This window comes from Pararge aegeria, chromosome 8 (genome assembly GCF_905163445.1).
Source record: "Pararge aegeria chromosome 8, ilParAegt1.1, whole genome shotgun sequence".
Classification (NCBI taxonomy): Eukaryota; Metazoa; Arthropoda; class Insecta; order Lepidoptera; family Nymphalidae; genus Pararge; species Pararge aegeria.
In genome coordinates, this window is record NC_053187.1 from 7,681,467 (window position 1) to 7,691,925 (window position 10,459).

At 35.0% G+C, this 10,459-nt stretch overlaps 1 protein-coding gene across 1 annotated transcript in view; it reads right to left on the minus strand.

Moving 5' to 3' along the window:
• The window catches only part of LOC120625989 (adhesive plaque matrix protein-like), a 28,874-nt gene extending 21,233 nt beyond the window's left edge, over positions 1 to 7,641 (minus strand). The window contains 1 exon segment of the mRNA XM_039893270.1: positions 7,548 to 7,641. Coding sequence (XP_039749204.1) covers positions 7,548 to 7,641 — 94 coding nt within the window.
• Between the last annotated feature and the right edge of the window lie 2,818 nt (positions 7,642 to 10,459).

Sequence of the window (10,459 nt, forward strand, 5' to 3'; positions counted from 1 at the left end):
TTTAGCTGTATTTAGTACCTATTTCAGATTAAACTATTAAAAGTAGTTGGTCAAACTTCTTTTAAATTTTTTTTTTTTAACAGATGGTGTCACGTACGAACACTATAGTATTAAAATAAATCATTTTTTGGTTCAGCGCAGTTAACAGTCTATAAGATTTATTAATTGAGCACTCATTTATTCCTACATATTCTAAAAAACTTTCGGGCCATCTTATGCTTGAGTTCTTTAACTATTTTCTTAGTACCCGTGCTTCTTAGTATTCCATATCTGTTAGTATTTCAATATACAGTCAGTGACGCTTAGCCTTAAAACCTTTTGGGTTAAAATAGCGTTAATTAAGAGTAAGTTAAATTGGCTCGATGAATGTACGCCATATCAAGACGCTACTTTTTAAAGGTTATTAGGAAACGTAGAATATTCTAAGGTCATAACAACGCTTGTTAAAGTACTTTTTATAAAAATATAGATTCCATACTCACATAATTAAGTTTTAAACGTGAATACTTTAAATAGTGGATGCTGCAGTTAGAAGGCTTTCCGCATAATATATTCTCTGCAATGTACATTTTATCATAAAACAATGTTCTTCCTTTGCAATTAAGATATTCATAGATATATAATTGGAATGCAATTTAATAACAAAACATGTTTTTTTAGTTTTATACTATGTTGTTTTATATTATTATTCCACCACGAGTTAGTCTTTGACAGCCTTTGACTGCAATCTCATCTGGGGGCTAGTCTGTTAGGGGTATTATTTCTTGTTTACAAAAATAATACCTTTGAAAAATGGTGCCTCTTGGCTTGGCAATGGTGTCTTGACGTGCTTCGGTTTAATTCCTTAATAGGAGCTTTTAAGCAAGCCTTCCAACAGACCAGACCAGAGAAAATTTAATAATTTAAATACGAAAATTACTTCAGAACCCGGGACCTCCCACTTATGAGACATAAATGCTCACCTGCTGCGCCACGGAGGTCAACCAAAAAACATTTAGGTAAGAAGTGAATTTGTACATTTAGGAATTTAGCTGAAGCATTGACGAAAGGCGCCATCTTTTGAGGCTTTATTTTTCTTTATTAAATAAAGCTTACATAGATTGCAACCGCCTGATGCGGTGGCGCTTCGCTCGTAATCAATAATATAAAAATAAGCTGCAATTAATTAATAGAAAAATCCCACGCAATATAACCATTGAACAACAATCTATACTTATAATAAAACTGTAACTGGAAGATTTCTGTACATTTAATATATTTAGAAACATTAGAATTTTTTAAATCCTACCAATACTATAAATGCGAAAGTTTGTGAGGATGGATTTATGGATGGATGTATGTATTTATGTATCAACTAAAATAATGACAACTTACTAACTCAGTGTACCACGTAAAATAATAGAGGGTACATAGCTAGCCACGATGATTATGATGTTAGCATCACATCTATTCTAGCTTCTCGATTGACTCATGCGCGAACAAAGTCGCGAGGGTCCGCTAGTTATAAATAAAAACAAATAAATAAGCAACAGTATTGAATGTAGGTAAATAGGTATATTTTATAATTGCAATACGTAATATATATAGAGGTCAATTATATAGAGGTGGGCATGCGAGTTTCAGTTAATGTGTTATCTTTATATACAAATCGTATTATATTATATATTACTATATTAACACTAATTATATAATTGCATTATGTAATTAACAGTATTTCTGTTTTTTTTTTTATTGATTATTTTTTAGTATAATTATAATTTTGCTGCTTTTATCACTTTTATTACCAACTTTAATGGGAATAACCTGTACTTCACTTTATTTATTTATTTCATTATTTTTATTTATATATTCAGTTTCCCGTATCGTCACTCGGGTCTCAGCTGAAAATCAGCGGCATGCGTGCACTTAGGTACAATGCATGGCAAATGCTGAGCTGTACACCCTTTCTGTCTGGTGTTACACACAGACATTGTATGTTGTATACTATGTTGTTACTTTATTATTATAAGATGTACTGTTTGTAACGCTTAACATGAATAAATGTTTTTTCTTTCTAATAAACCGAACGATTTGCACCTTTCTTATTAATATTAAATATGATATTGAAGCCACTCACGCAAGCTACTACTATCGCATCGCGGTTCACCTTCTACTTAATTGTAGTGTTGCTATTGTGTATTTTGCGGCGAACTAGGTACCTTTGTAACGCCACGACCTCGTGCCGACCTTTAGCTCGGAGGATGCTCACATTCCAAACAGGTGAAGATTTCCCAAGCCACGCTCTTTGGTGACTTCAATGTATTCAACATTTGACTTATTCATTTTGATGACCAGGCGCAGTGGTGAGCGAAGTGGGAGGTCGCGGGTTCGATCTACCACAGGCAGAAAACAAAGGCAGGAGACAAAAATCCCCCGGCAAGGGATGAAATTAACACGTCCACGTACCAAAGCACTGCATCAAGGAATACTTAGTTTATCCCGGTTTATTATTCATCATCATCATATCAACCCGTTAAGGCCGTAGTCCACCATGCTGGCCCAGTGCGGTTTGGTGGACTTCACCTTTGAGAACATTATGTAGAACTCTCAGGCGTGCAGGTTTCTTCGCGATGTTTTCCTTCACCGTTGAAGCGAGTGATATTTTTAATGAGGATGATGATAGCTAATTTATAGAGTTACTTGATAAGACGGAGAGTAACATGGACTTGTTTTATCCTAGAAAAGAAATTCCTAATAAACGCGGACGACACGGGCAGCAGCTAATACAAAAAAAAAATCAAATTCAAAATTCATTTATTTCAAGTAGGCCTAATACAAGCACTTTTGAAACGTCAAGTCTGTCCGTGTGTAGTGACTCTACCACCGGTTCGGAAGGCAGATTCTACCGAGAAGCCGGCAAGAAAGTTGCTCAGCAGTTGCTCTTTTCCAACATCAACAATTTACATTTTAACATTCATTTTTCTATCTTGTGAGAGCTGAAAGCGGAGCCGGATGCTTCCAAGCAACCTTGTCATTAAAAAAGGAATCTTTCGTTATCTACTCACGGCTTCAGCTAAACCGATCCTACCAAATATTTTGCATAGAGATAGTTTACTTTCCAATTTTCTATCACGTAAAAAGGGAACGTAAAAGCTGGTTATTAATATTTAATTTCATTGTATTAAGAAATTGCATTTTTCACATGTTGGCTAACCTAAAACCTGTGTTATCTAACGTTCCTACATTTAATTACCTCAGATGTCATAATACGCACTAAAGTTTTGTGGTCGGGTTCCGCATGTGTTAATGGGTTACAACTTACATGCAACCTCGTTACGTAACTAACTGGAAACGTAAGAAGATGTTGCTTATGTGTCATGGATTATTATATATAAATAAGTCATGATGCTTAATAACAAGTTTCAGTAGCTAGAAACACTTTTAGAAGCTGAAGGTAATTAATTAAAGATTATTTTAAAATTGTTTATCGTCAATCAATGTTAGCTCAGGTTAATATTAAATATTTTAAGTGTTACCCACAGAGTTAAGGACACACAGAATCCTTAGTCAGCCATTATTGCATGCAGTGGCATCCTAGGGTCTTGAATTTCGGCAAGCAGTTTTGAATTTATCTCATCATGACCTTTAAAAGTTACCGTTCTTGTTGTGCTAAATGACAAACAATATCAACTTATCTTTTAAAAACTAACGATTAAGAACTTTTTGAAACTATTTATGTGACTAATCGCCTGTTCTATTAACACTACTAAAGTGGAGTGGTTTTTGATGCTTCAACAATAGTCGTGTACACGGTTTCTGTATGTTCTAAATTCTGTGATAACTTTGTTTTTGTGTTCCTTAACAACTTAGCCCTTGACTGCAATCTCAACTGTTGTTATGTGATGATGCAGTCTAAGTTAGTAATAACCTAATAATCTGTTAAGCGCTGATAGCCCAGTGGGTAGCATTTCGACTTCCCTTTCGGGGGCCGAGTTCGAATCTCTCCAACTTTTGTAAGTTATGTGCGTTTTAAGCAATATTATATATAAGCAAGGTTTTGCCAGTAGTTGTAGACAGGCAAAACCTTGCTGATTCTGAGAGGAGACTCGTGTTCTGTAGTAGACCGATGCTGGGGGGTTAATGATGAGTGAACCAAATACCCAATTAAAACTTCCTGGTTGGAGAACCGAACCCAGGACATCGTGATCCGTATTCAAACATGCCAATCAACGAGGCATTTATACCAGTAACGAAGTAGGGATAAAGTACACTCAGACAAAGCCGCTTGCGGATCCAATGCTATTCAAAAATAGATCGCGTATTTTAGATATGATCTTTAACGAATCAAGCATTCGCAAAACAAACATTTCGGTGCATCTTGTGGGAGTTATGGGCGGATCACGTTTCAATACAGCACGTTTTATATTTGCATACAATTCATTCGATAATCGTTCGAAAACGATAGCTTAGTACTATAAATTTTATTCATTGAATAAATCTGCCTATAAGAAGGCTCAATTTATTTTATAACTTTCTTTTCGTGGCGGTTCTTTTGAATGCCAGCACCTATCCCATTTACAGAACAACGTTTTTAGATACGTAACAATACAATACCTCGATAAGTTTGTTTTTTTTTATTCCACTACAGTAAAAAAGGGGGTTTTAAACAAAATACTTATTTTAAACCAGTTAAATGAAGATGCAGTCTAAGATGGTAGCGGGCTAATCTGCTAAGGTTATGGCAGTTATATTAAAACCATCAGTTTCTACCATATCTTTTTTGTATGTTTATTAAGCGAGAACCCACATGTTGGACCTATTGTAAGATTAGAAGTAGGTACAAGATGGGTATCAAGATTCAGAAATAGGTACCCTCCAAAAGCACTTAATAGATTTAGTCGCACATAAATACCTGTAGGCACCCACTGTGTTTAACCGCACATTAACAAAGCACATTGTTACTGAGAGAATAGAAAGATAATCAAATTAAACAGTTTTTGTTGCTTTAAATACCTACACTACACTACAATGCCTTTTATGATAACTTATCACGAAAAATCCAACGAAGATGAATCATTATATTGTACATAGTTCTCATGTTTATGCCGACTGTATTAATTACCTATCATAATCTACTATTTATTATTAAATAGTAATAGATATAAATCTATTAGTACCTATAGTTTGCAAAGAGGGTCGAATAGAATAGTCGAATAAAACGAGAAGCACCATTATTATCGCAAACATATAGGTACCATAGGTATGTCGACCCGTTTATGGAACTTTTTTATTTGATATTTAATTAAAACTAAAATACCTAGTTAATATTGCCAGACCGTATTTCAACACATTCGTGAAAAAAATGTACAAAATGGTTCACCCACTATTGATACTCTGTGAGTATTATAGTAGGTATAAGATTGTTTCTTGTAATATCTGACGAACAAAGTATTTTGGAGTGGAAACCATCGCCTAGAAAAAGCAACGATTACGCGGGCATGCAAGAAACGCGTCCTACCAAATTCTGAGACTGCATACAAACAGACATACAGTCTTTTTGTTTTTATTACATTGGTTGTGGTCGATGGTGGTCATTGCTGTTCTCAAATCACTTAACAAAACTAATTGTTAGGTCCAAAAGTAATCAAAAAGGAAATATTTTAGACCTCTATTTACAAGAGAAGGTCAGTTAAATTCCTTTAAGAGATCTTCTTAACAGAAGAATTGGTACTGTACTGTTGGTTGTGTAATGCATTATTAATAAGCCAACTGTAGTAATTATTATCTTACGTGTCGAATTTCCTAAGTTCTACGACGACCTACGTATTTTATACTCAGGTAACTTCAGTGTTTTCTCAGACGTGCTGTAAAAGAAATCCAGAGATATGTCTACCGATAAATAAGACGATAAAGAAGGTGATAAGATAAAACGTTCACGAGCAACGACGGCAAAAGATAATCTTCAACATCTCAGTATGCTCCTCGGAGAATGGCACGGACCTTGTGTGGTCGGTCGGTACTCACGACCAATTGAATGAACCGTCGGATGCTACAATTAGCTTAAAAAAATGATTAATGTACCACTCGATTATTATTCTCAAGTTATTCGTAAGCTGTGGGAATTAGACGACGATATGTATCACAGATCACTATGCCTTGCATTGCAAAAGATGACCTCCGAAAAAATGTTTGACCTTCATTAATTAAGGTGGTTCTTCTTTAGCCTTGTTTATTTATTTTTGAAGCATAAGTAAATAAATAAACAAGAACCACCCAAATTAATGAAATTAAAAAAAAATTTAAAAGTTATCGGTAAGGTGGTAAGTAGCCAGTCTCCCACCTGGCCAGACCAGAGAAAAATCAGAAATTATAAAGTCCCAAATTGCCTTGCCGGGAATCGAATCCGGGACCTCCTACTTAAATTCACAGCGCTCACCTTTGCGCCAAGGAAGTCGCCGTCATATTCCCTTAGTCGTCTCTTACGACAGCCACGGGAAGAATAGGGGTGGTGACAGCTTTATTCTGGTCTGCCGTATGCCCATTATGCAATGTAATTCGTAGTGATCTGTATGACACATGACGTTATCAAATTCTTAACAAAATTCATATTTAAGGGTGTAGTGAAAATCAGATGCGTAGTTTTTTTATGAAGTCCAGTGCAATGATTTAATATGTTACTATCTGGTCCAGTGAGAATTGTTTTTTTTAAAGTATCCGCCACATGTAGTGGGCCGGTTATTGGTCACTAATGATTATAACATTTATATTATATATGTATACTTATAACAGATATTAATTAAAATCTACTACCTATATCGTTTCGGTGGGGCTCTTTTAAGTCATTGTTTGCCTGGAAGAGATCACAATGTAGCGATAAGGCAAACTTTGTTGCCCTTATTTCTCTGTTTTCGATTCTTTTGTTTGATGTAACAAATGTTTATTCTATTAACGGTTCTCTTTTTTGTATATATATATATAGAATAGTATGCTTATGTAAGTCGTCATCATAATAATGTCAACCAATGGACGTCCAATGCTGGTCATAGATCTTCTGTAGGATTTACCACACAGCTTCCCAAAAATCCCACAGACCGGTTTCGGGTAGCAGCGACACCGGTGCGAACAGTCTAGCTCTTATTGTCAAAAGCAAATAAAAATCGTAGTTCCACTACCCTACTTCAATGCAGACAGGCGGGCTTCATATTAGCTCAAATGCTTTCCTATTATCTACAAAAACTAGTTATAAGCGTTTTGCAATGCATTTTCAAGCTACTTTGCTATGTATTAAGACATTAAGGTTACAAGAACATTTGGGCATTACGCTAAGAAACTGAAAAAATACAGGGTATACAAACGAATATATATCAAATATTCTTTTCAAATAGTCTTAGAAAACTTCATAAAGCTAACTTTGGACCGTATTTGCGCTGCTTGGTGTATTTCGGTAAATAACCGTTTGGGATCGATTCTAGTAGTGCAAACAACGTTAGGGCTCTTCAACGAAATCCTATGTCGAGTATAACGTAACATTCGTGCATACATTATTTGTAGGCTCCCAATCGTCTGACCCGATGCAATAAGCATAATGTCCGTGAACCAAATGTTCTTCACGGCGGATGAGCGGACGAAGGTATCTCGGGTGAACTGTTGCGATTGCCGCATGACCGTTGATGATCTATTGTTATTTTTTCATTAGTGTCGAAATTCTCAAATCGAAGAATCCATTTCTTCGAACCTAAAATTTGAACGATATTTTAGTTTCAATCACCTCATGTTTAGATTAATTTTCGTCAAGTATAAGTACGTATATGAAACCTATCTGTAACCTAAACTTGCCTTGGTGCGGCAAAGTTATAAAAAACATTTTTTATCTTGAACTTGTACGAAAAGGGATAAAATATTAATTTATGCTCTACATAAAGCCAGCAAGCAGCGTGTGTATAAATAAAATATACAATTAGCAGAAACGTTTTTGAAAAAACAAACTGTTTTGCATTTATACAGATAATATTTAAAATTGATTATGATTTGAACGTGATTAATATCTGTTGAGTAGAGTCCCGGAGCTATCTCAAAAGTGTTGGGTACTATTATTTTAATTCTGACGTATCCTGTACTTCGAAAAAATCTTCTAACAAAACGAAATATCCTTACAAATCATGTTCTATTTTTAAGTAGGTATGTATAAAGACCACAAATATATCGAGCCGGTTTCAACGAATAAAAAAATCCTAGCTAATCAATAGAAGGTAAAGTTGGAACTATAACAAATTTAACACGATATCTTTCCCTTCTCATTATGATAAATTACTTTACTCGTAAAACCGCATTTTGTGCTTTATGTTTTAACACAAACATTTAGTGATACAATCTATCCGTACACAGTCGAGATTTCTTAATATTTAGATTAAAGACTGCGGACAATTATTGTGTGTGCTAAAAGTTTCCCATAACACGCATTGTTTCAAATCGAGTATGTGCAGCTTGTGTAAAAAACTTATTTGCAGCCATTTTGCAATTTGTCACTCGAGTAGTTGAGGTTGCAAACTTTATCGAGGGAAAAAATATCAATGCTTTAAGGCATTGATTTTTTTTGAAGCACCATTTTGGGCGTTACAACTTGAATGATCATCAATGCTGGACCACTACAGAAGAGTCTTAGAACTTTAACCCAACATATTTTTTATTAACCGTTGAAGCAAGTGACAATTGCTTTTTCATATAGCTCCGATACCTAAGTTAGAGATGAGTGCCGCTAAAGTGAACCCGAAGCCTTACGCACTAAGCTATCGCCGCTTTAAATTATTTATAATCTAATGTACAATGGGTTTTAAACTCATGATAGAGATGTTTTGTATAGCTGGGCTAAAGAGGCGTGTCGCTCTCGGTGGGGGTGAGACTAATTCATTGATAACTTTGATATGCTACCGGCTAAATGCGTGGGAATGATCTGTAGCGCTGCAGTCACATCCTAACTAGCCTGAAGAATTAACAATGGAGCATTGAAGATAAGCACTCTTTTAGAGCTACGGCTATTATAGGGCCGTTGTTGTGTTTTAAATCTTACACACGTAATAAAGTAATATCGTTTTAAGCGATGGTAATAAGTCCCCAGATACAGTCATTTCTTCAAAGTTTACGTTTATGTTTAAGTTTAAAGTCTTAGCAAATAAACGTGAAATAACATTGTAACAGTCATGCAGTGTTTTGTCACACTTCAACTGAGAGCACCTTTCAACTGTCTGAGCGCGATAAAACACTGACTAGATATACCAACATTATTTTATAAGGTCCCTAAAATTGGCTAAAATTATTTTATGGTCTGTCAACGTATATTGAAATGCATTAAAAATTTCGCTCAGGCCGCGATTGCCAGCGTCACAGTTTCAATGCATTTTCAATTTATAAATCTGATATTCCTAAGTGCATGTTCCATAGTATGTTATGCTGTTAATATTTTTTTTATAATCTGACCGGTCAACTCGATTCATCTGAAAACAGTTCAATCACTCTAATGAAGCCACGTAATCATTATGGTTCACTTGGAAATAAATGTTAAATTAGCCAGAACCTTTAACTGACCTTTGTAAACGGTCGATGCGCATCCTATTCCAACACGGAACTATGCTCATGGACAAGATGATTATCGCAACAGGATCCGCTTTATTGCCTTGTGGTATTCAGATTATTGTAACAATTTAACGCACTGAAGAATATATACTTTACTTTATAGTTATTAATAAAGAAAAATGTAGAACGATGTGGAGCGATGTAAAATCTAATTATACATACATACATATGTTATATCTTATCATTCATCATTTTTATTCCTTTATAATTTATTTTGTATCACATTGTAATTTAATTTTAACTAAACTGTATCAACGATCATGCTATGAAACTGAAACGACATAATATGTCGTTTCAGTTTCATAGCATGATATGTCATAACTGAAACGACATAATATGTCGTTTCAGTTATGACATATAGATAGTTACCCGAAGTATCTATGCGTGATGAAATCAGACATAAAGAGATCTTTAGAAGAACTTGAAGTACCGATGTAGATCAACGAGTTGCGAAGCTGAAGTGGCTATCGGCGGAGCATGTATAATAGTAGATGGACGGTGGAGTTTAGACCTTTTACTAGCTGAACAGACCATATCAAGATAGCCGCAGCAGACGTCGTAGGAATGGAAATCTCTTCAAAACACCAATGTCCAGCAAAATTTCTATCGCGATAATTCATTAAAATAAAGGAATTAAATTAATATAAAGTAAATGAAAACTTAATACATTCACCCCAGAAACAAGTCGACCTAATTGACGCTATAATAACGCAATTGTTTCAACAGCGAAGTCGGGAGACTCGACAAGAATCTTGCTTTCGTTCCGGGCATCCATTCTTAAAGCTTTCACACAATTATTGTGCTTTGATTGATCGAGATAACTGTCAAGTACCTGGAGATTTTATGCACT